Genomic DNA, 27,608 nt, shown 5'->3' on the forward strand with positions numbered 1-27,608 from the left:
AAAAGCATTTAAAAGGCAGAGTGAATTTGATATCCTCAACATCAGGAGGACATGGATCAAGTCCAAAGGAGGCCAAGAGGACGCTCAGGGGCTGGAGCAGCTCCTGTATGGAGCCAGGCTGAGAACATTGGGGCTGCTGAGCATGGAGAAAAGAAGCTGTGTGGAGACCTCAGAACAGCTTCCAGTGTCTGAAGGGGGCTTCAAGGATGCTGGAGAGGGACTCTTCATCAGGGACTGTAGTGACAGGAAAAGGGGTGATGGGTTCGAACTGAAACAGGGGGAGTTCAGGTTACAGATAACAAGGAAGCTCTTCCCTGTGAGGGTGCTGAGGCACTGGCACAGGGTGCCCAGAGAAGCTGTGGCTGCCCCATCCCTGGCAGTGTCCAAGGCCAGGTTGGACGGAGTCTTGGATGACATGGTCTAGCGTGTAGTGTCCCTGACCATGGCAGGGGGTTTGAACCAAGCTCCTTTCCAAACCAAACCACTCTATGATTCTACAATAATCTACATTTCATACAACCTGAAGCCTCAGCCAAGAACTGCACTAGGAAAAGTGGGGTTTAAAGCATCATTTCTAAATGTGAGGGGACTTTGAAGCTGTTAAACTATCTGACATTGCTTTAACAGGGTCAGGAAATAAACTGTCTACATAGGATCAGCCAACTGTAGAGGCAACATGATGATCTTAGTTTATTTATCTATTATCTCTCAGTTTCTTGAGTAAGAACAAGCCACTTGGCTACCCAAAGCTTCCCAGCACGTAAGAAAAAGGTGGTTTTATCTTAAATGAAAGGAGTGACTATTGCAGAAACCTCCACTAGATGGTGGTGTTGTATAAGAAATCCCGATCCATGAGTTTCTAGCCACTTATTTGAAAACTTCTGCCTTTTGATACCTAGAGGGACTCCTGTGACAATTTTGCACCTCTTGGAGGTGACCACAGAGAGCAATGGTACCAAGAAGGAACAAAAATCGCATAGAAAAAGGAATGAATTTTCTTCAGAAGTAGATGAAATGCAGCTTTGAAGGGGAAATGGACATCTAAAGAGCAGGCATATGTGGATACTGTCATGTCCTGCTGGCAACAGTAAGAGTCAGCTTCAGGATGGTAACTTTAGTAAATTAGAGTAAAGAATAAGAATATATATATTATATATATATAATAAATATATATATAATAAGAAATAAAACGTAAAGGATAAAGTATCACAGTATCACAGTATGTTAGAGATTGGAAGGGACCTCGAAAGATCATCTAGTCCAATCCCCCTGCCGGAGCAGGAACACCTAGATAATGTTACACAGGAATGCGTCCAGGCGGGTTTTGAATGTCTCCAGGGAAGGAGACTCCACAACCTCCCTGGGCAGCCTGTTCCAGTGTTAAAGTATAAAGTATAAATAAAGAAGAAAGTATAAAAAAAGAATAAAGATTTATTCCTTAGTGCTGGCCAGGGTCACATCCCTGTTTGGGTTATTTTCCCCGGGATTAAAGAGTGTTTCTCCCACTGGAGATGCCACAGGTCAAGTGACCACAGGTGGAAAATCTCCATCCAGGACTCAGCCAAGCCTTCTCCTTCCTATCAGCCCTTCAGCTCCAAATCCATTCCCAGAGGAGCTTGTTAACACAACTGGATCAACGGACATCTCTCACCTTTGAGTGATGAGCTGCTAAAGAAATGGGGAAGTTTTGGGTGTGTGGGGAAACCCTGTGGTGACTGTTTTCCCTGGTGGCATTGTGATTTTATAGCAACCAAGATATGGGGGAGCTGCAATTTGTGCCAGGAATGACTTCTTGCATAGGAAATAAAGACTTATGATTGGGTTTTTTCATTACCTTCGATTTTCCTGCTGTTTCAGTGTTTTGGTGTGTTTCCATGTTCTCTTTGGATTTCTCTAATCCCCATTGCCTCAAACCAAAGTGCAACTCTCCTGCGGCAAACTCTACTGATAACATTCTTGCCTTTGTTTTTAACAAACCACTCTGGGTATAAATTAGAAAACTCCTTAGAGCTTCTCTTAAAGGCTTTGAGAAAGGCAGAACTTGAGGAGGAAAACTGAAAGGGTGAAGTTCCACAGCTGCCTGAATCGAGGTGGCAAAGCCCAATTTGACTGTGATTTAAATCAGCAGCCCGGTTCCAAACAGAGACCTGTTGAAGAATATGCATTTCACTTACTTGACTCAGGCACGATGTCCCAGGGCTCCATAACTGCATTAAAACATCAGTTCATCCATTTAGATCTTGGGAAAAGCCCATAGCACCTGGGCCCTCCCCACCCTACGAATCACTGAGACCCCAACTAAACTGAGGCAAGGAAAATTAGTATTGTGTGTGTTGGTGTTGACATTTAACACAAGAATACACTGTGCTATATATAAATATATAGTTTAGGATTCATTTAATATTGTGTTTTGATATATATACACACATACATATGTGTTTATGTGTATAATTTGCCAGTCATAGGAACAGAGACCTCCTAGATGTCCTTTGTGAACAATAACTATGTCCTGCTGGTCATAGTCACATCAGTGACTAGTCATGGTCATGCTAGTCATGGCTGCATCAGGTTACTCCTGTCCTCATTCAGGCAACTTCTGAACATGTCCATGGGTGGAGGCTCCACAGCCTCTGGGACAAATCCTCATAGAATCACAGAATAGTTATGGTTGGAAAGCACCTTAAGATCATTCAGTTCCAACCCCCCTGCCATGGACAGGGACACCTCACACTAAACCATATCATCCAAGGCCTCGTCCAGCCTGGCCTTGAGCACTGCCAGGGATGGAGCATTCACAACCTCCCTGGGCAACCTATTCCAGTGCCTCATCACCCTCACAGGGAAGAATTTCCTCCTTAGATCCAATCTAAACCTCCCCTGTTTAAGCTTGAACCCGTTACCCCTTGTCCTGTCAATGGAGTCCCGAATTAAGAGTCCCTCTCCAGCATCCCTATAGGCCCCCTTCAGATACTGGAAAGCTGCTCTGAGGACTCCACGCAGCCTTCTCTTCTCCAGGCTGAACAGCCCTAACTTTCTCATTCCTGTATTCATAAGGGAGGTGCTCCAGTTCCCTGATCATCCTCGTGTCCCTTCTCTGGACTTGTTCCAACAGTTCCATGTCCCTTTTATGTTGAGGACACCAGAACTGCACACAGTGCTCCAGGTGAGGTCTCACAAGAGCAGAGGAGAGGGGCAGGATCACCTCCTACGACCTGCTGGTCATGCTCCTTTTGATGCAGCCCAGGATACGGTTGCTTTCTGGGCTGCGAGCCCACACTGAAGCTGGCTCATGTTCATTTTCTCATTGAACAACACCCCCAAGTCCTTCTCCGCAGGGCTGCTCTGAATCCCTTCACTACCCAACCTATAGCTGTGCCTGGGACTGCTCCGACCCAAGTATAGGACCATGCACTTGGCATGGTTAAACTTCATGAGGTTGGCATCAGCCCACCTCACAAGCTTGTTGAGGTCCCTCTGGATGGCATTCCTTTCCTCCAGGGTATCAACCGAATCACACAGCTTGGTGTCACCAGCAAGCTTGCAGGTGATCCTTGAATATTAACCAAGAATCTTGCACCTCCTTGCCCCCTAGGGCTATATCCCATGGAACCTTACTAAGCAGGTTCCTGAAGAGGCCAAAGTCTGCTCTTTTGAAGTCCAGGGCAGTGAGCTTGCTGCGTGCTCTCCTCACTTTCCTGAGGATCTCAAATTTGACCATCTCATGATCGCTGCATCCAAGGCTGCCCTGGAGAGTCACATTTCCAACGAGCCCTTCCCTGTTGGTGAGCATGAGGTCAAGCACGGCACCTCTCCTTGTTGGTTCCTCTATTACTTGCAGAAGGAAGTTGTCTTCCACACAATCGAGGAACCTCCTGGAGTGCTTGTGCCAGGCCATACCGTCCTTAAAACAGATGTCAGGGTGGTTGAAGTCACCCATGAGAACAAGGGCCTGTGAGTGTGAAGCTTTTCCTATCTGTCTACAGAGCACTTGATCCACAGGTTCTCCTTGATCAGGCGGTCTGTAACAAATCCCCACAGTAATGTCTCCCATAGCTATATTCCCTTTAACCCTGACCCACAAACTCTCTGTGGACTGCTCACCTGTCCCCAGACAGAGTTCCATACTCTCCAGCCTATCCCTGACATAAAGGGCAACGCCCCCTCCCTGCCTGCCAGGCCTGTCCTTCCTAAAGAGCCTGTAACCTTCCATTCCAACACTCCAGTCATAGGAGCCGTCCCACCATGTTTCTGTGACGCCCATTATATTATACCCTCGTAGACGTGCACACGTCTCTAATTCCTCTTGTTTGTTCCCCATGCTACAGGCATTTCTATAGAGGCACCTGAGCCGAGCTCCAAATGAAGCCGGCTCATTGGCTGGAGCGGCTGGGATATCTCTACATTGCTCCAAGCATTTATTATAGGTGCTGGACGCTGACTGGGTGTGATGGGATGTAATGATGCCCCCCTCCCCCAACACATCTAGTTTAAAGCCTCCTTGACCAGTCTGGCAAGCCTCCTACCAAAACTGCTCTTTCCCTTTAGACCAGCTCCACCAGCCCCCACTAGACCTGGCCTACAAACTTGGGTCCCGTGTTCAAGGCACCCAAACCCCTGACTATGACACCCCCCTTTTAACCAGTTATTAACCTGGCTAATCCTCCTAGCTTTTTTAATGTCCTCCCCTGCATCGTGGGGAATTGACAAAAAGACTATCTGAGCTCCAGAGCCCCTCACCACCTCCCCCAGGGCTCTGTAGTCCTTCTTTATGTTCCCCAGGCTACTACTATCTATATTCCTAGCACCCACATGTATCACCAGGAGTGGGTAATAGTCCATGGGACGTACTACAGCAGGCAGCCTTTCTGCCACATCCCTGATCCATGCCCCTGGTAGGCAACACACCTCCCTTGAGACGGGGTCAGGCCGACAGACGAGTGCTTCTGTCCCTTTCAGTGTAGAGTCCCCTACTACTATGACCCGCCACTTTTTCCTGGCAGCACCAGTAGAGATCTTCTTTACCAGTGCATCAGCCGGCTGTTTCTTTCTCATTAGCCCCCTGCAGGACAGCAAAGCGGATCTGCCTGGGGACAACAGATTTAGGGGGAAGCCCCTTGCTTTTGATTGTTCTTTTCCTATTTTTTTTGTTTTTTTTTTTTGTCACTAATTCCCAGCTTCCCAGGTTAACGGCCTCCTTCTTTCCTTCATGAGCTAGAGGTGAAGCTCGAGGCCCCTGCACAGTTTGGGCCAGGAGTAAACATTCCTGCTTCCTCTCAGCTTCCCTGACATCTCACAGTCTATTAACAGCATTCCCCAGCTCAGCCCCTGCTGCAGGAGCACCTCCACCAGGGAGCACCGAGTGCAGCCCTGCCCATTGTGCACCCTCCCCTCACCAGACCGGTGCAGGCACTCTCTGCACCCCGAGCTCTGCACTGCAGCCTCCCTCCCCTCTCACCGGCTCTGTCTGGGTGCCTACGCTGCCACCACCGGGGCAGCCAGAGCAGAGCTCCCGGACCGGGCCCTGCTCACACGCCGAGTGCTCAGCATCCCGCTCGCCTGCCCGCACAAACTGCCCCGACCCGCTCTGTTCGCCGCGCTCCCTGGGGCAGGTTTTTAACCCCTCAGGGCTGGTGCCGCCCCTCCTGGCTCCCCCCACTGTGAGTACCTGCTCGCCCCAGCTGAGCTGCCGGCTCCTGAGCAGGTCCTGTCGAGGACTCGAGGCTCCCTCGGTGTAGGACAAGAGCTGCATCACAGCATGCAGTGGCACAGAAATACCTGGGAATGACACACAGGGCACATTCCACGAGGAAACCTTCCAGGTTTTTTCCTCTAAGAAGACTAAAAACACACTGCAGAACCTCAAGCAACCTTCTGAAAGGTTATTCCTCAATGGCAGAAGGTTGGTGCTTTGTCCCAGCCATAGGGTTGGGTGGTCTGTTCTGGATTTCTGGGGATAAGGATGTTGGAGTGTTCTCAGAAGATGTTCATTTAAGGGAAGGTAAAAGCAGCTAGAAATAGAACCTAGAAATCTATATACAACATTTCTGGCTATTTCTGGTGTGTTGGGAGCTCATAAATATGTAAAAAGTGCAAAATCTCACAGAGATATAAGTAACAATGTGGGGTTGCAGCAGGGAAGCGGAGAGCAGCCACCCCAGTGGGAAGCACTAAACCCAAACCTGAAGTGCTGGGACCACACAGAGATCATTTATTTGGGCATTTGCCTCCCCACCTCTTTTCCTCCCTCTACCTTGCTCTGGGGAGACCCCCCCACTCCCCTGCAGTCCTGATCCAGCTCTGGGGCAACAGCACAAGAGGGACGTGGAGTTGATGGAGAGAGGCCAGAGGAGGCCATGGAGATGCTGCGAGGGCTGGAGCAGCTCTGCTCTGGAGCCAGGCTGAGAGAGCTGGGCTGGGTCAGCCTGGAGAAGAGAAGGCTCCTGAAGGGGAGACCTGAGAGCAGCTCCAGTGCCTGAAGGGGCTGCAGGGAAGCTGGAGAGAGGCTTGGGACGAGGGATGTAGGGACAGGCCAAGGGGAATGGCTTTAACCTGCCCGAGGGGAGACTGAGATGAGCTCTTAGGCAGAAGCTCTTCCGTGGGAGGGTGTTGAGGCGCTGGCACAGGGTGCCCAGAGAAGCTGTGGCTGCCCCATCCCTGGCAGTGTTCAAGGGCAGGTTGGACACAGGGCTTGGAGCAAGCTGCTCCAGTGGAAGGGGTTGGGGTTGGAGCTGGAGGAGCTTTAAGCTCCTTTCCAACCCAAACCAGTCTGGGATTCTATCAATCCCTCAAATACAGCTAACAGCATTCTATTACCTACAGAACATGATGTCCAGTTCATTTCTTAGTCTCAGAGTTGTGAGGAGCAGCCTGCCAACCCCTTCCTGACCTTGAGTGGGGAAAACCATGGAAATAATACCTGAGCTGGAGGAGATAACAGAAGTTAAGTGCACTGACTCTGTTAGACTCATCTGCCACACTGAGGGGAATAGTTCTCTCTGTGCTGGAACCTGACCAAAACTGCTAGTAGTGATAGGACAAAGGGGAATGGGTTAAAACTTAAACAGGGAAAGTTTAGATTGGATCTAAGGAGGAAATTCTTTCCTGTGAGGGTGGTGAGGCCCTGGAATGGGTTGCCCAGGGAGGTTGTGAATGTTCCATCCCTGGCAGTGTTCAAGACCAGGTTGGACAGAGCCTTGGGTGGCATGGTTTAGTGTGAGGTGTCCCTGCCCATGGAAGGGGGGTTGGAACTGGATGATCTTAAGGTCCTTTCCAACCTTAACTGTTCTACGATTCTACTGACAGCAATGTGCCAGCTCAGCCTATTTTGGCTGTCTAGGACAGGACTTTCTGCCCCAGGCTGCCAGGGAAACCTCCTGAGACTTGAGTATCTCACTCAATGAGTTGTTGTGGGCAGCTGGGGATCCAGCAATGCTGTATCAGAGCTGGGGTGGTGGATTCAGGGCTCCTGGGGCATCACACTCAGATATTTTCAGTCTTTCTCATGGAGCAAATGGAATGTACAGTCCCTTTTTCTGCCTCCCTAATGAAATGTGATGACCAGTTTGCACCTCTTCTCCAGTTTTCAAATGGTTCAAGATTGGGTTTGGGTTTTTAAAAGAAAAGGTCTGATTTAGCCTCATGATTAAGAGATTTCTGAAGGGCTTTTGGATGTGTTTCTCTGCCTGTGAAGATTCACCAAGAACCACAGTTAAGCGTTGCCTCAACTATCAAATCTTTATTGTTCTAATGTCCAACCTAACAGAGTACATGCAAGCCACATGGCATTGCTCTTCCCTATTTCACTCCATCTTTCCTCCTTCCCGCAGGGATGCTGCCATGCAATACAGTAACGGGGCTGAAGGCAACCACACTGCAGTGACCCACTTCATCCTCCTCGGCCTGACAAGCGAGCCCAAGATGCAGACTCCTCTCTGTAATCTTCTTCATGATTTATCTCATCACTCTCATGGGCAACCTTGGGCTGATGGCACTGATAAAGACAAGCCCCCGGCTGCACACCCCCATGTACTTCTTCCTCTGCAATCTCTCTGTTCTCGATCTTTGCTACTCCTCTGTATTTGCTCCAAAGCTGCTTCTTGCCTTCTTGGTGGAAAACAAAACCATCTCTTACCCTGCCTGCTTCCTGCAGCATTTCTTCTTCCTCATGTTTGTGACCACAGAGGTGCTCTTGCTGGCTGGGATGGCTTATGACCGCTATGTAGCCATCTGCAACCCACTGCTCTACACGGTTTCCATGCCCCACGGGGTCTGTGTTCAGCTGGTGGCTGCATCATACATGGGGGGGGGGGGGGGGGAATTTTGAACTCCCTAATCCAAACCTGTTGCTTGCTGCTGCTGCCTTTCTGCGGTCCAAACACCATCAACCATTACTTCTGTGACACTAACCCTTTGCTGAAGCTCTCCTGCTCCAACAGCCACCTCAATGAGCTTTTGCTTGTAATTCATTCTTCATGGGAGCATTTCCATGTCTGTGCTCGTCCTCATCATCACCTCCTATGTATACATCCTCTTGTCCATCCTGAGGATTAGGTCTGCTGAAGGAAGGCACAAAGCCTTCTCTACTTGTGCCTCCCACCTCCTGACCATTACCTTGTTCTATGTCCCTGCTGGGCTCAGCCACATGCAATCAGCTTCCAAGTACTCCCTGGAGACAGAGAATGACACCGCTGTGTTTTACACCCTCCTTGTCCCTATGCTCAACCCTCTGATCTACAGCTTGAGCAACAAGGATGTTAAAGATGCCCTTAGAAAAGCAACAGCAAGTAACCTCATTGTGAGCTGCTCATTGACCAACCCGGTCCCAGTTGGTTGATAGAACTCCTCCTCTTTCCCTTTTTAACTTGTTTTGTGTCAGCTGTCTGGAGGAGGAAGGAACTGAATGTCTTTACAGGAGCAGGTACAGCACATTCTAACCATGCTTTAAACTCTGCAGAGGCTCTGTGATGTTAAGCATCCCATCAATATAGGTCTCTGATAAATATTCTCTTGTCATCTCTTGGGGTTTTTGTTTTGGGGAAAATAGATGTGATATCATAGGAGGTGGCAAAAATAAGCCCATGAGGAATTTCCCTCTTCAGTTTAGCTTTAGAAGTTGCACTGATTCAAGCAGTCATTCATCCAGAGGCAAGTTCAAGGAGGGATGAAGGGTTTTGAGGAGGTACATCCGAAAAACATCACTTTACTTTGGGCTAATGCAAGGAAATGCATAAAATCCCATTTGCTCCCAGAAGGGTGTGCAGTGCAAAGTAAGGAAACGGAAGGAGAAGCAGAGCCACTGAGCTGCCAGAGGATGAGCATGGTACCTGCTGTGATTGAGCATTGGGAAGATGCTAAATCTCTGTGTGACCAGAACATCCCAGCCTGGAGGCAGCAGAGCTGTGTCTGTCATCCTGCACCTTCCTTCCTACCACTGGAAACATCCAGCTGAGCCAAAGAGGTCTCAGCACAGTGTGGGTTAGAGGGAGATTAAGGCCACCTATTTCTTACCTCCTTGCTTCCTTGCTGTGGGCTTCATCTCACATCTGGTTTAGGAGAAGTAGCAGCTGAGAGTAGGATTTTCCCCTATTGCCAAGAATTTTAGTATGATTGAATGTAATGACCTTAGGGAGAAGTATGTTTTTTTCCCCTATTTTCTTGTTGTGGGGCTGCTGTAAGTGATATTTCCTCCCACCCAACTCTTCCCCAACACAACCTGTTAACTGAGAAGGTACCACTGAGGGATGCCGCAGAACTTCATGCTCTGCAAAGCAGAAATAACCAACTGCAACCTGTTAGAGACCTTTAGCAATAAGCTCTTTATGTAGCAAATAGAGACCTGGAGACAGACACAGACAAGGAGGGGGAGATGTTTATAACACTTAGTTTCCATTAGAGCTTGCCTTGTCCCTAGCTTGGACACCAGAGGGTCTTGCCTCTCATTAAGAGCTGTTTGTGCTGTTTGCATGATGCAAGGTGCCTCAAGGGAGCAGCCAGGACCAGTTATTCCCAATGGGAAGGCGAGCTGGGAGCTGAAAGTGGCCACAAAGCAGAGCACGGTCCCCCTGTGCCTGAGCACAGCAGCAGCTTCCACTGATAGCCCAGGGGAAACCAAGAGTCAAGTTCATGGTTGCTACTGACCAGGAGCAAGCCCAGTTAAAGCACAGCCCTGGAAGTGGGCCCAGTGCCAGGACTGAGCTTAAATAGAGCCTGAGCCTATGGCAGAGGGTGTGTGAGAAGGACCCAGGTGATGCTGGCCATGGCAATTACTGTGGCTGCACTCCCTGATGTCTCAAGGAGAGGGGAACTGGGTTTTCCACCACCCAATGCCCTAAACACAGCGGCAGTTCTGCATTCAGCCTCCTCTGGTGTATTCCTGTGTGCAGAGGATGAAAGAATGGAGCAGAAAGGAGCAAAGAGCTCCTTTATTGTGTTAATGAGAATCATCCCTCCTCAGTTATGCAAAATCATGGAATCATGGAATGGTTTGTGTTGGAAGGGAGCTTAAAGCTCCTCCAGCTCCAACCCCAACACCTTCCACTGGAGCAGCTTGCTCCAAGCCCCGGTGTCCAACCTGGCCTTGAACACTGCCAGGGATGGGGCAGCCACAGCTTCTCTGGGCACCCTGTGCCAGCGCCTCAGCATCCTCCCAGGGAAGAGTTTCTGCCTAAGAGCTCATCTCAGTCTCCCCTCGGGCAGGTTCAAGCCATTCCCCTTGGCCTGTCCCTACAGGGCCTGATGAAGAGTCCCTCTCTTATTCTATCTAAATAAGTTGCTTCACATGTTGTGTTCTCCTTTCTTGAGGGAATTGTCCAAATGTCTTATTTTTCATGAAAACTCCATCAGAAACTTTGATTAAAAGCTTATAAAGTGAGCGTTTCACTTCACACCAACTTAAATTAGATTTTGACTGGTTGCCATTGCATTCATTCATTATTCATCACAGTTCTTTGCAGAAGACCATGGTTTCCAAAGGTGCTTATTTTAAACCACAAATTTATTCATTTTGTCATTATAAAAGTACATGTTCTTCCAGCAGTTGTACAGTTCATTAAACAGAAAGAAAAAGATGTGAGGACCACACATCCCAGGAAGATTTTAGTTGGGACACACTTCTGGCCACATGCAAACCTATGTGTGCCTATCACAAGTCCTTAGCACTGCTCCAGCTCACTTACACGGGATAAATGTATTGGATGCTCATATCAGGTATCACAGAATCCCAGACTGGTTTATGTTGGAAGGGAACTAAAAGCTCTCAACTTCCAACCCCCTGCCATGGGCAGGGACAATTTCCACTAGAGCAGTTTGCTCCAAGCCCCTGTGTCCAACCTGCCCTTGAACACTGTCAGGGATGGGGCAGCCACAGCTTCTCGGGGCACCCTGTGGTGGCACCTCGGCACCCTCATAGTAAAGAATTCCTTCCTTACATCCAATCTGGATCCCCCTGTTTCAGTTTGAAACCATCACCCCTTGTCCTATCCCTACACTCCCTGATGAAGAATTCCTCTCCTGCATCCTTGTAGCCCCCTTCAGACACTGGAAGCTGCTCTGAGGTCTCCAAGCAGCTTCTCTTCTCCAGGCTCAACAGCCCCAGTGTTCTCAGCCTGGCGCCATATGGGAGCTGCTTCAGCCCCTGAGCATCCTCGTGGCCTCCTCTGGACTTACTCCAGCAGCTCCATGGCCTTCTTATGCTCCCTGCAGAGAAGCACTTGGGGGTACTGGGCGATGAGAAAATGAACATGAGCCAGCAGTGTGTGCTTGCAGCCAAGAAACCAACAGTATCTTGGGCTGCACCCAAAGGAGAGGTGCCAGGAGGTCGAAGGAGGTGATCCTGCCCCTCCACTCTGCCCTTGTGAGACTTTACCTGGAGCATTGTGTGCAGTTCTGGTGTCCTCAACATAAAAAGGACATGGAACTGTTGGAACAAGTCCAGAGGAGGCCACGAGGATGCTCTGGGACTGGAGCACCTCCTGTATGAAGACAGGCTGAGAAAGTTGGGGCTGCTCAGCCTGGAGAAGAGAAGGCTGCGTGGAGACCTCAGAGCAGCTTTCCAGTATCTGGGGCCTATAGGGATGCTGGGGAGGGACTCGTCATTAGGGACTGTAATGATAGGACAAGGGGTAACGGGTTCAAACTTAAACAGGGGAAGTTTAGGTTAGATATAAGGAAGAAATTCCTTCCTGTGAGGGTGGTGAGGCACTGGAATGGGTTCCCCAGGGAGGTTGTGAATGCTCCATCCCTGGCAGTGTTCAAGACCAGGTTGGACAGAGCCTTGGGTGAGATGGTTTAGTGTGAGGTGTCCCTGCCCATGGCAGGGGGGTTAGAACTAGTTGATCTTAAGGTACTTTCCAACCCTAACTATTCTAGGATTCTAGGATTCTATAGACACCAAAACTGTATCAGAACTGCAGGGGATACCAGAGCTGTATTGAACCTTTGGTCCTTCCCTCAGATCTTCAAGCTCACTTGGGATGAGCAGTTATCAACCAGGCAATGGAGAAAGTGGTCACTGCCTTACCTCAAGGCTGAGCCTTCTTTTTGTGGGAACTACTTTCATTTAGCTCAATTTAAACACAAAACACCATGGTGTTGCCTCAGTCCTGCTATTAAATAACTGATACTTATTTGGATGAATTATCCAAGACTCAGTCCACGCTTAAAATCACCTGAAGCTGTTTGAAGTAACCATTCATTCCTCAAACTCCTTCTGGCTGCATCAACACCTCCAAGACCAGTTCTCCTGCAGAGACCTACCCAGGAAGAAAGGCCCAGGACAGTTTGCTTTGTATTTCCCCATCTATCACATACCCCTTTCTTTCAGTGTTTCCCTGAGGAAGCTCTTTACATCCACAGAGATCATCTAATATTGAATTGAAGGGAGCTGAAAACAAGCTCAACAAAGCATCCTCTCTGTGTGGATGGTTTGCGCTGGTCATGGGGAGTCCTTTCCATCACATGCATTTATTTCCATACACTTGACTAGTGATTGAACAACACTTTGGTCAAAAACATTGGCTCAAAACGTGGCTGCTTTGAGGATATAACAGGATGAAGTCAGATTTCCCAGTCTTCATCTGAAGAATCCTGAGTGCCGGTGTGTCCTGAATGCTTCTCCTAGATTATAAACCCCTTAGGAGAAATATTAAATGATAACCTTGTCCCAGACATTTAGAAAAGTCAAAGGATGGGTCAATGAGAGGAGAAAACTGAGCTATGAAAGTGTGGGGAAGGAAGAAAGAGAAGAATGTAGATGGCTTTAGATGTTTTCAATGTCAACCTGTTTTTCTGCTGGAAGGCACCAGACTGACAGTCCAGGAGATGCACTGGAGGAGGGTAGAAAAGGATTTCTGAGTGGTTTTGAATGTCTTTCTTCCCCACTGAGTACTGGGCTAAACTGAAGGCTTGTGAAATGGGAAAATCAGTGTAACAGAGGGAGAAATAACCCTCAACCTAATTTAGAAAAGAAGAACAATATATACTTCAAAGATTATTGAAAAGAACTACATGAATCCGGAAAGAGGCACTAAGAATACCTGGTGTGCTTCTGCAGAGTGAATAATGCAGCTTGAAATCCGAGAAGCAGATAGCTGAGTACTGCACTTGCTCTATCAGCTTTATCAAGGTACCCAGGCAAGCAGCGCTTTGGGTGTTCAGGGGAGAGGAAGACCCCTGATCCTCCCTCCCAGCAGCACTCAGGCTCTTTACACCCCTACTTAAAATCGCAGCAGAGCAGAGGCTCAGATATGACTTGTCCCCATTTAGCACATGGGCTTTGTTGTCCAACAGACTGTCAGAGCTTTATTTCTTAGAATCGCATCCTAGTTTGTGTTGGAAGGGACCTTAAAGCTCATCCAGCTCCAACCCCTGCCACGGGCAGGGACACCTTGTACTAGGGAAGCTTGCTCCAAGCCCCTGTGTCCAACCTGGCCTTGAACACTGCCAGGGATGGGGCAGCCACAGCTTCTCTGGGCACCCTGTGCCAGCGCCTCAGCACCCTCACAGGGAAGAGCTTCAGCCTAAGAGCTCATCTCAGTCTCCCCTCTGGCAGGTTCAAGCCATTCCCCTTGGCCTCCTGCAGGTTTTTTGTAGCCCCCTTCGGACACTTCAGTGGCAAACAATGATAGGACAAGGGGTAATGGGTACAAACTGGAACACAAGAGGTTCCACTTAAACTTGAGAAGAAACTTCTTCTCAGTGAGGGTGACGGAACACTGGAACAGGCTGCCCAAGGAGGTTGTGGAGTCTCCTTCCCTGGAGACATTCAAAACCCGCCTGGACACATTCCTGTGTAACATTATCTAGGTGTTCCTGCTCCGGCAGGGGGATTGGACTAGATGATCTTTCGAGGTCCCTTCCAATCGCTAGCATACTGTGATACTGTGATACTGTGACATTGGGAGCTGCTCTGAGGTCTCCACACAGCTTCTCTTCCCCAGGCTGAACAGATCCAATGTTCTCTTCTTGGCTCCATACAGGAGCTGCTCCAGCCCCTGACCATCCTTGTTGCATCTCTGGACTTGCTCCAGCAGCTGCACGTCCACCTTGTGTTGGGGACAGCAGAGCTGTATCAAATCCTCTTGACCTTCCACCAGTTCATCATTGAGGAAATGCTTATAAAGCAGGCAATGGAGACAGTGGTCAGTGCCTTACCTCAAGCCTGAGCCTCCTTTTTCTGGGCTCTACTTTCATTTAGCATAATTTAAACACAAAACACAATGGTGCTGTCTCAGGCCTGCTATTAAATACCTGATACTTATTTGAATGAATTACTGAAGGCTCAGGCCTTGCTTAAAACAACCTGAAGCTGTTTGAAGAGAACCATTCGTTGTGCTGGCTTCCATACCCTTGCTGTATGATCTCCTTATCTGTAATAACGACCAGTAGTGAGCAATAATGACCAATAATGGCCAGTAATGCTCAATTCCATAATCACATATTCCACATATTCCTTCCTTACCTCCACAGTACTGAAGAGCTCCAAATGTGCTTTCAAACCCTGCATAGATGTGGCAGCAGCTTTCTCTCCCACAGCCTCCTCAGAGCCCCCTTCACCTCCTTGTTCCTCAGGCTGTAAATGAGGGGGTTGAGGGTTGGGGTGAGGATGCAGTAACACAGCGACACCAGCTTTGTCTGATCCCATGAGGATGCCGCATGAGGCTGGACGTAGGTGAGGATCCCGGGCACGTAGAAGATGGTGATGGCAGCCAAGTGGGAGGTGCAGGTAGAGAAGACCTTCAGCCTCCTCGTGGCCAAAGGGATCCGCAGGATGGTGTGGAGGATGTAGGTGTAGGACACCAGGATCATCAGGAGAGAGACCATGGAGTTAAACGTAACACTGGACACCAGCACAAACTTGTTTCTGTGGGTGTCCGAGTAGGAGAGCTGCAGGAGGGTGGGCAGCTCACAGAAGAAGTGGTTGATGCTCCTGGCCTGACAGAAGGACAACCTCCCTGCCAGTGTGATGTGCACCAGGGAGGTGAGGAACCCGATGGTGTACACCAGCACCATCATGCCATAGCAACACGCCCTGGTCATGGTAGTGGTGTAGAGCAGGGGCTTGCACACAGCCGTGTATCGGTCGTAAGCCATTACCCCAAGCAGGAAGCCCTCACAGACAGCCAGAGCCACGAAAATATACATCTGGGCAAAGCAACCCCAAAAGGAGATGTGGCTTCTCCCCAGCAGGAAGGTCTCCAGAGCTTTTGGGATGATGGAGGAAGAAAGGCAAACATCCATGCAAGATAAGTGGGTCAGGAAGAAGTACATGGGGATGTGGAGGTGGGGGTCAGTGTTGATCAGCAGGATCATCGTCAGGTTCCCCAGAACCATGAAAACATAGAGGGATAAGAAGACTGTGAAGATGGTGGTTTGTAGCTCTGGGGCATCAGAGAAACCCAAGAGGATGAAGCCGGAGAGAACAGTGAGGTTTCCTGTATCTGTCATTTCAACAAGTTGATGGATTTGGATTGAAATGAAAGGAATCACTGAAACACATCCCTACAAGAGAAATAATGTGGAAGTTTAGTTGGAGTTTAATCCAGAAAGTAAATGCAATAGAAAATGGTGTATTTGTAATGGTGTATTTCTGTCTGTAACTCAAGATCTGAAGTCAAAGTGGTGAAGGAGCTCATTACACAGCCTGAAATTAAAAGAGAATAATTCTACAATGATTGATATACACATCACTAATGAAACAGTGAGAAACATGTCTATCCAAACGTAATACAATAAAACCAAATAAGTACATCACAAAATGTGGAAAACAGAAAAGATGTTGTATTCTCTTCACTGATTTCTGGGAATTTTAAGGATTATTTTTCTCCCTTTTTTGTATTTTTCAGAGTGGATCAGTGCTCTTCTGTAGATTCATTACTTGTGCTGCATCCTTTTCAACACCACACAAAGCCATGTACTTGAAATTTCCTTTAGGTTCTAAGTTTATCTGCTTTTGAACACCCCCACCCTGCATAATGTTAAGGGAAAGCAGTGGTCTTGGCTCCAGCAGAGCTTTGCTGTGGTTGCAGTGGCTTCCTATGACCAACCCAAATATCCACCAAAGGGTGTAAAATACAAAACATACCATATATAAACCAAAATTTTAAGGCTTTAGCTTGGATATTCTCATGCTAAAATATCGCTAAATCAGTTGTAGATGGGGTCAGGAATACTGGTGTTTTTGAAGCAAACCTACTAGGCATACTAGGGCACTTTTATTCACACCATGGGTTATCATAAAATGGTTTGGGTTGAAGGGAAATTAAAGCTCACACAGCTCCAAACCCTGCCACGGGCAGGCACACCTTCCACTAGAGCAGCGTGCTCCAAGCCCCTGTGTCCAACCTGGCCTTGAACACTGCCAGGGATAGGGCAGGCACAGCTTCTCTGGGCACCCTGTGCCAGGGCCTCAGCACCCTCACAGGGAAGAACTTCTTCCTTATCACCAACCTGAATTTCCCTGTTTCAGTTTAAAGCCATCACCCCTTGCCCTATCAATACAGTCCCTGAAGAAGAGTGAAATTCAACATGCCATCAAGCATGGGAGAGGCAGCATGACCAGGGTCAAACTGGACCCACCACCCATCAAACCCTTTTGTACCTGCTTGGTTAAAGAGGAAGGTGGTGGTGGATGCAGTGCCTGCAGCTCCTCCGGGAGACCATGCGATGGGTTGAAGGAGAAATGCCTGGGAGCAGGATGCTCCAGGCTGGCTGGTGGAGGGGTTTTATCTCACAGGAGGCATTACCTCAGAGGCTTGTGTTGTGCAAACTGTTCTCCCAGAGGACCCTCCTCCATTGGATAATTAGTTTGACTTGATCAGCAAAACAACCTCTCAAGTCCTCTCTCCCCAAACTCCTTCTGGCTGCATCAACACCTCCAAGACCAGTTCTCCTGCAGAGACCTTCCCAGGAAGGCAGGCCCAGGACAGTTTGCTTTGTATTTCCTCATCTGTCACATACATCTTCCTTTCAGTGTTTCCCTGAGGAAGCCCTTTACATCCACAGGGTTCATCTAATATTGCATTGAAGGGAGCTGAAAACAAGCACAACAAAGCATCCTCTCTGTGGATGGTTTGTGCTGGTCCTGGGGAGCCCTTTCCAGGGGACCCCGGCCAGCAGCACCCTGGCTGTTCAGGTGGAAGCAGGACCCCAGATCCTCCCACCTAACAGCACTCAGGCCCTTTACGCCCCTACTTAAATTTGCAGCAGAGCAGATGCTCAGACATGACTTCTCCCCATTTAGCACAAGGGCTTTGTTGACCAACAGACTGTCAGAGCTTTATTTCTTAGAATCACAGCCTGTTTTGGGTAGGAAGGGATCTTAAAGGTCATCCAGCTCCAACCCCTGCCACCTGCATGGACCCCTTCCACTAGAGCAGCTTGCTCCAAGCCCCTGTGTCCAACCTGGCCTTGAGCACTGCCAGGGATGGGGCAGCCACAGCTTCTCTGCGCACCCTATGCCAGCGCCTCAGCACCCTCACAGGGAAGAGCTTCTGCCTAAGAGCTCATCTCAGTCTCCCCTCTGGCAGGTTAAAGCCATTCCCCTTGGCCTGTCCCTGCTGGGCCTTGGCCAAAGACCTCCTTCAGGTTTCCTGTAGGCCCCGTCAAACACTGGAAGATGCTCTGAGGTCTCCACACAGCTTCTCTTCTCCAGGCTGAACAGACCCAATGTTCTCAACCTGGCTCCATATGGGAGGAGCTCCAGCCCTTGACCATCCTCGTTGCCTCCTCTGGACTTGCTCCAGCAGCTCCAAGTCCTCCTTGTGTTGGGGACACCAGAGATGTATCAAACCCTTTGGTCCTACCCTCAGTTCATAGAATCATAGAATCGTTAGGGTTGGAAAGGACCTTAAAATCATCAAGTTCCAAAGCCCCTGCCATGGACAGGGACACCTCACACTAAACCATATCACCCAAGGCCTCGTACAACCTGGCCTTAAACAGTGCCAGGGATACAACATTCACAGTCTCCCTGGGCAACCCATTCCAGTGCCTCACCACCCTAACAGGAAGGAATTTATTCCGTATATCCAACCTAAACTTCCCCTCTTTAAGGTTTAACCTGTTGCCCTTGTCCTATCACTGCAGTCTCTAATGAAGAGTCCCTCCCCAGCATCCCTATAGGTCCCCTTCAGATACTGGAAGGCTGCTATGAGGTCTCCATGCAGCCTTCTCTTCTCCAGGCTGAACAGCCCCAACTTCCTCAGCCTGTCTTCATACAGGAGGTGCTCCAGTCCCCTGATCATCCTCGTGGCCTCCTCTGGACTTGTTCCAACAGTTTCATGTCCTTTTTATGTTGAGGACACCAGAACTGCACACAATGCTCCAGGTGAGGTCTCACAAGAGCAGAGCAGAGGGGCAGGATCACCTCCTTCGACCTGCTGGTCACACTCCTTTGGATGCAGCCCAAGATAAGGTTGGTTTCTGGGCTGCAAGCGCACACTGAAGCCGGCTCATGTCCATTTTCTCATCAACCAACACCCCCAAGTCCTTCTCCACAGGGCTGCTCTGAATCTCTTCTCTGCCCAACCTGTAGCTGTGCCTGGAATTGCTCCCACCCAGGTGTAGGACCTTGCACTTGGCATGGTTAAACCTCATGAGGTTGGCATCAGCCCACCTCACAAGCGTGTCAACGTCCCTCTGGATGGGATTCCTTCCCTCTAGCGTATCAACTGAACCACACAGCTTGGTGTCATGGGCAAACTTGCTGAGGGCACACTCAATCCCACTGTCCATGTCAGCGACAAAGATGGTAAACAAGACCGGTCCCAACACCGATCCCTGAGGGACCCCACTCGTTACTGGTCTCCAGCCGGACATTGAGCCATTGACCACAACTCTTTGCGTGCAGCCATCCAGCCAGTTCTTTATCCACTGAATGGTCCATCCATCAAATTGATGTCTCTCCAATTTAGAGACAAGGATGTCATGTGGGACAGTGTCGAACGCTTTACACAAGTCCAGGTAGATGCCATCAACTGCTCTACCCCTGTCCATCAGTTCCGTAGCCCCATCATAGAAGGCCACCAAATTGTTCAGGCAGGATTTCCCCTCGGTGAAGCCACGCTGGCTGTCACCAAGCACCTTGTTGATTTTCATGTGCCTTAGCATGCCTTCCAGGAGAACCTGCTCCAAGATGTTGCCAGGCATAGAGGTGAGACTGACTGGTGTGTAATTCCCCGGGTCATCCATTTTCACCTTCTTGAAAATGGGGGTTATATTTCCCTTTTTCCAGTCTTTGGGAACTTCACCTGACTGCCAGGATTTCTCAAATATAATGGCCAGTGGCTTCGCCACTTTGTTGGCCAGCTCCTTCAGGACCCGCGGATGGATCTCATCAGCTCATTCAGGACCCATGGACTTGTGCATGTTCAGATTTTTAAGATGGTCTCGAACCAGTTCCTCTCCTACAGTGGGCGCAAGGTCTTCATTCTCACAGTCCCTGCATCTGCCTTCCAAGACTTGGGTGGTCTGGTCAGAGCCTTTGCAAGTGAAGACCGAGGCAAAGAAGTCATTCAGAACCTCAGCCTTCTCCAAATTCCGTGTAGCCAGTTTCATTGAGAAAATGCTTATGAAGTAAGCAATGGAGACAATGGTCACTGCCTTACCTCAAAGCTGAGCCTCCTTTTTGTGGGCACTACTTTCATTTAGCACAATTTAGACACAAAACACCATGGTGCTGTCTCAGGCCTGCTATTAAAGAGCTAATTCTTATTTGAAAGCATTATTGAAGTCTCAGGTCATGCTTGAAACCACCTGAAGGTGTTTGAAGAGAGCCATACGTTATGCTGGCTCTTCATACACTGCACTTGCTGTGTGATCTCCTTGTCTCTAATAATGACCAATAGTGAGCAATAATGACCAATAATGGCCACTAATGCTCAATTCCATGATCAGATATTGCACATATTCCTTCCTTACTTCCACAGTACTGAAGATCTCCAAATGTGCTTTCAAACCCTGCATAGATGTGGCAGCAGCTGTCGCTCCCACAGCCTCCTCAGACCCCCCTTCCCTCAATAATATTAAGAATGTCAGGTTTTGTCTATCATTCAGTTACACGACTTTCAGTCAATATAAAGTGTGTATATATACATATATTCACACACATACGTATAAATAAGTCAATATGAGGTAAATTCTCTTTGAGAGAGGAAAACACCAAGTTCCCAAGGCCAGTCTTGGCTGAACACCACATCCACCACCAACAGACTTGGAAGCAAGTAGGTATTTTAAGGCAAGGAGGGAGGGCAACACCAGAATGAATAAACTACAGGGTTCTTCATAGTTCCTCTCAAGTCATTGACACATGGAAGTCCTTGAATTCCCCAGTAACTGCTGGGAAAAGGGAATTATTTCTCATCTTTTGGGTGCTGCCAGTCCAGTATGAGTACATGAGGAATAATTAGCTGTTCTCTGAGTCCCAGGAGGAGCTCTTTGAGGGCAAACGTGGCTTTTCCTTAGGGTAGGATGGTGCAGAGCCAGGATTTCTCACCTCACTTTGCTTTAGACATGATGCCTAACATGGAGACAAAAGATACATTCAGGCTTGATCAAAGATAAATTCTCCCTGGGAGAAACCAGCAGCTCCTAATATCACAGCTTACGACAGGCAGAATAAATCTTCACTGATTTTTCCTGCCTAACATTAATCATCACTTGACAGAGTTACACCAGAGAGCAAAGCAGGAGTGTGCGTGGCTGGTATCTGACAAGCAGAGCCATGCTTAAGAGTCATCATTATTTGATGACCTTTTGCTGAAGGGGTGAGCTCCCCCTCCAGAACCAGACTCCTCAGTTCAGATGTCTTGTGAGCAACGCATGTGGTCTCCTGGTGTTATTAATGGGGATTTAGAGCTGCTTTTCACTGCTCACATAGACATGCTGGAGGCAAAGCAGCTCCTGAGCCATCACCACGGAGCTGGAAGATGTGACCCAAGTAATGAAAATCCAACTGTTTGGGTCTGGGGCTCAATCCTCCCCCTGAGGCAGCATCCACCTGCCCAGACACACACATCTCCTGCCAGGGGACAATTGACCTGAAGCTCACAATTAACAAAGGCTCACCCTCACTTTTTCTTGCTTGACAAACCAAGTGCTTGGTCTGAAGTGATCCAAGGGCAGATATGAAAGCTGGGATGTTTCTAAGGCTGCAGCTTGTGCTATACACGACAGCTTCCCCCAGCAATCACATCTCCCTGCAGCTTGCGCACACTCACTTGAATGGAGATAAATTAATCTGAAAACCCATACCTTGCCGCCCTCGTTTAGATATTATCCATGCAGGTTGTGGGTCCACACTCAGCTGAAGAGTTGACTGAATATTTATCCCTGTATTCCTGGGGAAAGGACCTCCATTTGTGGCTTTCCTAATCCGATTTGGTAAGATCTTGGTTTTTGGCCAAGCTTTCAACAAGCTGCCCTAGGACTCACCAAGAAGACTGTTGCTAGTGTTATCCAAGATGTAACTCTTGACATTATGGATAGGAGAACATCCAGATGCTGTTATGATCCTACAGCCAAGCAAAACCTTGCAGCATAACCTCCTGGTTAGGTAGCAGTTACCTTGCTCTTATGGAACCATAGAATCCCAGACAGGTTTGTGTTGGAAGAGACCTTAAAGCTCATCCCGCTCCAACCCTTCCCGTGGCAGGGACACCTTCCACTGGAGCAGCTTGCTCCAAGCCCCATCGAACCTGACCTTGAACACTGCCAGGGATGGGGCAGCCACAGCTTCTCTGGGCACCCTGTGCCAGCGCCTCAGCACCTTCACAGAGAAGAGCTTCTGCCTAAGAACTCATCTCAATTTCCAGTCTGGTAGTCCAAAGCCATCATAGTGGATGTTATCCTCAAGATCCCAGTACAGGAACAAGGGGAAGGGGCCAGATATATAAAGTCATAACACACTGCTTGGTTACCTGCTCTTTCGAGAGTCTTACAGCACAAACTGTCTAATGAGTGAAGAAAAGGATCGTTTAAAATAGGAAGCAAAAGAGCCCCATGCTCACAGCACCAGCATCCCTCTGATTCCTCAAGGGGATGGTTTCTGCTGCCCTGAAATAAAGCAGAGGAGGTAAGGTTTGCTACAAGGCCTGTGGACACTGTGGATGCCACAGGACAAAGCAGGGTTTTCATATCAGGGATTTCTTCCTCTTTGCTCTCAGATCCACTTGAAATGGGTTTTAATACTCCCAGCTTCTCCAGGCTCCAGCTAGAAGGGTAATGCTGCTCTGTCTTCTCCCATGCAGCATCTACCCGTCCTTCCAGAGCCTTGTCCTTTGTGGTATTCACAGAGCCAGGGGTAAAACAAGTCAGGGGATTACACATTAACTGGCAGGGAGCTGTCAGACCAGGCAAGGGACAGCCCAAAGGGCTCCCAAGAGCCAGGTCAGGATACACCCAACAGGTTTTAAAATTAATGGCACCGGAAGGTCTTATTTGAACAATACCAGCCCAAAATTGTTGCCTTTAAGAGTTTTACCCAGCCTTCAAAAATCCCCAAAGGTAGTTTTTTAGTACATAGCAATATGTAGTGTGTCACATCCGTATTCAAAAACAAGATTACCTCTTGGGAAGCACTCTCAAATGTGTTCAACCCTCAGTGTAGGAGAAATTCAGCTCTCCTTTATATCAGTTTATGCTGCTACTTAGAATGAAAATATAAAAGCACAACTTCCTTTTCATTTTGATGCAGTTGCCTTTACTTTTCAATCAGAAATGCTTCCATTACTGTGCTCCCAAAGATGAGAGGGGGCTGCAGGGCCTTCCAGGAAAGGACAGAAATCACCTCTTTACTCCCCAAAAGCCCTAGTAGGGAATGACCCTGGTTATTCCTGCCTAGAACTTAATGCTCTGTAACAAAAGGTGGGTTTCCAACCCCATGCAGGTTACCAGGATGGATCCACCAGTAACCCAGGAACTTGGTTACTGTATAGGCATCCTCACCCATTTAATTCAGCATCAGAGAGCACCTAAATAAGCCCAGCTGCTCCCCAGGGATTATTTAGGTGGTGATGGGTGTGATTTACATACATCAACAAGGAATTAAATCCTTCACGTCCATGGGATAAAGGTTGAGACCTTACCTGTTTTGAGATCTGATATGTTTTCGTTTGCTTTCATTATAAAATCTGGGATGGCTTTGTCAGGACTAAAGATGTACAATGGGGATACTTTCTGAGAGGGATCTGTGAATCTAGAGGAAGGATCTAGATGGAGAAAGGAATCATTTAAAACACCACAAATAAGCACTTGAAATTGTGTATGGATAGCACAGACTATTTAATGAAAAAAAAAAACATTTAAAAGGCAGAGTGAATTTGATATCCTCAACATCAGAAGGACATGGATCAAGTGTGGAGGAGGCCACGAGGATGATCAGGGGATGGAGCAGCTCCTGTATGGAGCCAGGCTGAGAACACTGGGGCTGTTCAGCCTGAAGAAAAGAAGCTGTGTGGAGACCTCAGAGCAGCTTCCAGTGTCTGAAGGGGGCTACAAGGGTGCTGGAGAGGGACTCTTCATCAGGGACTGGAGTGACAGGGCAAGGGGTGATGGGTTCAAATGGAACAGGGGGAGTTCAGGTTACAGATAACAAAGAAGCTCTTCCCTGTGAGGGTGCTGAGGCACTGGCACAGGGTGCCCAGAGAAGCTTTGGCTGCCCCATGCCTGGCAATGTTCAAGGCCAGGTTGGACACAGGGGCTTGGATGACATGGTCTAGTGTGTAGTGTCCCTGACCATGGCAGGGGGTTGGAACCAAGCTCCTTTCCAAACCAAACCACTCTATGATTCTACAATAATCTACATTTCATACAACCTGAAGCCTCAGCCAAAAACTGCATTAGGAAAAGTGGGGTTTAAAGCATCATTTCTAAATGTGAGGGGACTTTGAAGCTGTTAAACCATCTGACATTGCCTTAACAGGGTCAGGAAATAAACTGTCTACATAGGATCAGCCAGCTGTAGAGGCAACATGATGGTCTTAGTTTATTTATCTATTATCTCTCAGTTTCCTGTGCAAGAACAAGCCACTTGGCTTATCAAACTTTCCCAGCACGTAAGAAATTAAAGTTTTATCTTAAGAGAAAAAGGAGTGGCTATTCCCAGCAACGTCCAATAGATGGTGGTGTTGTATAAGAAATCCTGATCCAGGATTTTCTAGCCACTTATTTCAAAACTTCTGCCTTTTGATACCTACAGGGACTCCTGTGACCATTTTGCACCTCTTGGAGGTGACCACAGAGAGCAATGGTACCAAGAAGGAACAAAAATCACATAGGAAAAGGAATGGATTTTGTTCAGAAGTAGATGAAATGCAGCTTTGAAGGGGAAATGGACATCTAAAGAGCAGGCATATGTGGATACTGTCATGTCCTCCTGGCAACAGTAAGAGTCAGGTTCAGGATGGTAAGTTTAGTAAACAGTAAGAACAAAGAATAAGAGTAAAGAATAAGAATATATATATAATATATATATAATAAATACATAATAAAAAAATGTAAAGGTTAAAGAATAAAGTATAAATAAAGAATGAAGTCTAAATGAAGAATAAAGACTTATTTCTTAGTGCTGGCCAGGGTCACATCCCTGTTTGGGTTATTTTCCCCTGGATTAAAGAGTGTTTTTCCCACTGGGGAAGACACAGGTCAAGTGACCACAGGTGGAAAATCTCCATCCAGGACTCAGCCAAGCCTTCTCCTTCCTATCAGCCCATCAGCTCCAAATCCATTCCCAGAGGAGCTTGTTAACACAGTTGGATCAGGGACATCTCTCACCTTTGAGTGATGAGCTGCTGAAGAAATAGGGAAGTTTTGGGTGTGTAGGGAAACCCTGTGGTGACTGTTTTCCCTGGTGGCATTGTGATTTTATAGCAACCAGGATATGGGGGAGCTGCAATTTGTGCCAGGAATGACTTCTTGCATAGGAAATAAAGACTTTTGGTTAGGTTTTTTCATTACCTCCGATTTTCCCTGTTGTTTCAGCGTGTTGGTGTGTTTCCATGTTTCCCTTGGGTTTCTTTAATCCCCATTGCCTCAAACCAAAATGCAACTCTCCTGCAGCAAACTCTACTGATAACATTCTTGCCTTTGTTTTTAACAAACCACTGTGGGTATAAATTAGAAAACTCCTTAGAGCTTCTCTTAAAGGCTTTGAGAAAGGCAGAACTTGAGGAGGAAAAATGAAAGGGTGAAGTTCTACAGCTGCCTGAAAAGAGGTGGCAAAGCCCAATTTGACTGTGATTTAACTCAGCAGCCTGGTTCCAAACACAGACCTGTTGAAGAATTTGCATTTCACTCACTTGGCTCACGCACGATATCCCATTGCTCCACAACTGCATTAAAACATTAGTTCATCCATTTAGATCTTGGGTTTCCATCCGTCCTGGGTAAAGCTTTTCATAGGAGCTGCCTCCCCCACCCAGCCCACAATTCACTGAGACCCCAACTAAACTGAGGCAAGGAAAATCAGTCTCATGGGTGTTGGTTTCACATTTAACACAAGAATATATTGTGTTATATATAAATATAGAGTTTAGGATGCATTTAATATTGTGTTTTTATGTATATACACACAAATACATATGTGTTTATGTGTATAACTTGCAAGTCATAGGACCAGAGACCTCCTAGATGTCCTTTCTGAGCAATAACTATGTCCTGCTGGTCATAGTCACATCAGTGACTAGTCATGGTCATGCTAGTCATGGTCACATCAGGTTGCTCCTGGCCTCATTCAGGCAGCTTCTGAACATGTCCATGGGTGGAGGCTCCACAGCCTCTGGGACAAATCCTCATGTTACCCAAATCCCTGGATCAGGGTTTTCAAAGCCTGACTGTGATTCTTTCTGCAGTTCTCCACAGAGCATCCTTCATCTCTTTGTTCCTCAAGCTGTAGATGAGGGGGTTGAGCATGGGGATCACCACCGTGTAGAAAACAGAGACCACTTTGTCAGTGTTCAGGGAGTAACTAGAGTTAGGGCGTAAATACATGAAGATGGCTGTTCCGTACAACTTGATCACCACAATCAGGTGGGACATGCAGGTGGAAAAGGCTTTTTTCCTGCCCTCAGCAGAACGGACCCTCAGGATGGCAAAAAAGATGAAGACATAGGAGACCAGAATGGCAGAGATGGTGCTGAGCTCAATGACACCAGCCAAGGAGAAGAGGATCATCTCATTGATGTACGTGCTGGCACAGGACAGAGCCAGGAGAGGAGGAACATCACAGAAGAAGTGGTTGATGACATTGAAGCTGCAGAAGGGCAGCCTGATGATGAAGGTCATCTGAATGATGGAGTTCAGGACACCCCCAATATAGCACCCAACCACCAGCCCCACACATAACCTCCGAATCATAACAGAGGAGTAGAGCAAGTGGTTACAGATGGCCACATACCGGTCATAGGCCATGACAGCCAGCAGGAAAAACTCAGTTGTCACAAAGACGATGTAGAAGAACGCTTGACCCATACAGCCAGCAAAGGAAATGGTCTTCTCCAATAGGAAGTTGACCGAAGTCCTGGGGGCTACCATGGAGGTGAAGCAGATGTGAACAATGGAGAGGCTGCCCAGGAAGAAGTACATGGATGTGTGGAGCTGTGGGTGCCCTCGGATGGCTACAGTTATCCCTGTGTTGCCCAGAAGGGTGACGGTGTAGATGAGCAGCAACAGCACAAAAAGGGCTGCCTTCACCTCCGCTTGGTCACTGAGACCCTTGAGAATGAACTCTGCTGCTGAGGTGTGATTCTGCTCTGCCATTCAGGGCTTTTGTATCTGGCAAGGAAGGAAAAAAGTCTTGAAAATACAGGACAGTGGAAACCATGCCTTTATTTGAACTGGAATGGGATAACTTGACAATTAGCACCCTGTGCATCGAGGGCATCCCCACTATTCATTTCCAGGGAGCTACAGTGGAATGGACTGCTCTGTGGCCATTTGCTCCAAGCTTGCCCACACAGGCTGGTGGAAAATCTCTTCTAATTGTTGTCACAAAGATTTCTAACCTGTAACAACATTCAGCAGCCTCCAGGGACAGGAAAAGCAGAGATCCAAACAAGCACAAGTTGTTCTTCACAAGCCCTTTTGAAGAATCAAGGGGCAGGTGAGAAGGTGCAGCC

General features: G+C 48.0%; 2 protein-coding genes and 1 pseudogene across 2 annotated transcripts in view; 2 read left to right on the forward strand and 1 right to left on the reverse strand.

Moving 5' to 3' along the window:
- The window catches only part of LOC133280763 (olfactory receptor 14C36-like), a 377,076-nt gene that overhangs the window by 199,512 nt on the left and 149,956 nt on the right, over nt 1–27,608 (forward strand). The gene's annotated exons all lie outside the window — the stretch shown is intronic.
- LOC133280742 (olfactory receptor 5J3-like) lies at nt 7,837–8,833 on the forward strand (annotated as a pseudogene).
- LOC133280743 (olfactory receptor 5J3-like) lies at nt 26,314–27,249 on the reverse strand. Its single transcript, XM_061475674.1, has one exon. It carries the CDS (start codon nt 27,247–27,249, stop codon nt 26,314–26,316), a length of 936 nt encoding a protein of 311 aa, XP_061331658.1.

Source organism: Pezoporus flaviventris, unplaced genomic scaffold, assembly GCF_033815535.1.
Source record: "Pezoporus flaviventris isolate CSIRO_AGI_PZ_B2104156 unplaced genomic scaffold, CSIRO_AGI_Pfla_v1 ptg000088l, whole genome shotgun sequence".
Classification (NCBI taxonomy): domain Eukaryota; kingdom Metazoa; phylum Chordata; class Aves; order Psittaciformes; family Psittacidae; genus Pezoporus; species Pezoporus flaviventris.

Coding starts and splice junctions, on each gene's coding strand:
- LOC133280743 (XM_061475674.1), bottom strand. CDS start 27,249: ATGGCAGAGCAGAATCACACCTCAGCAGCAGAGTTCATTCTCAAGGGT.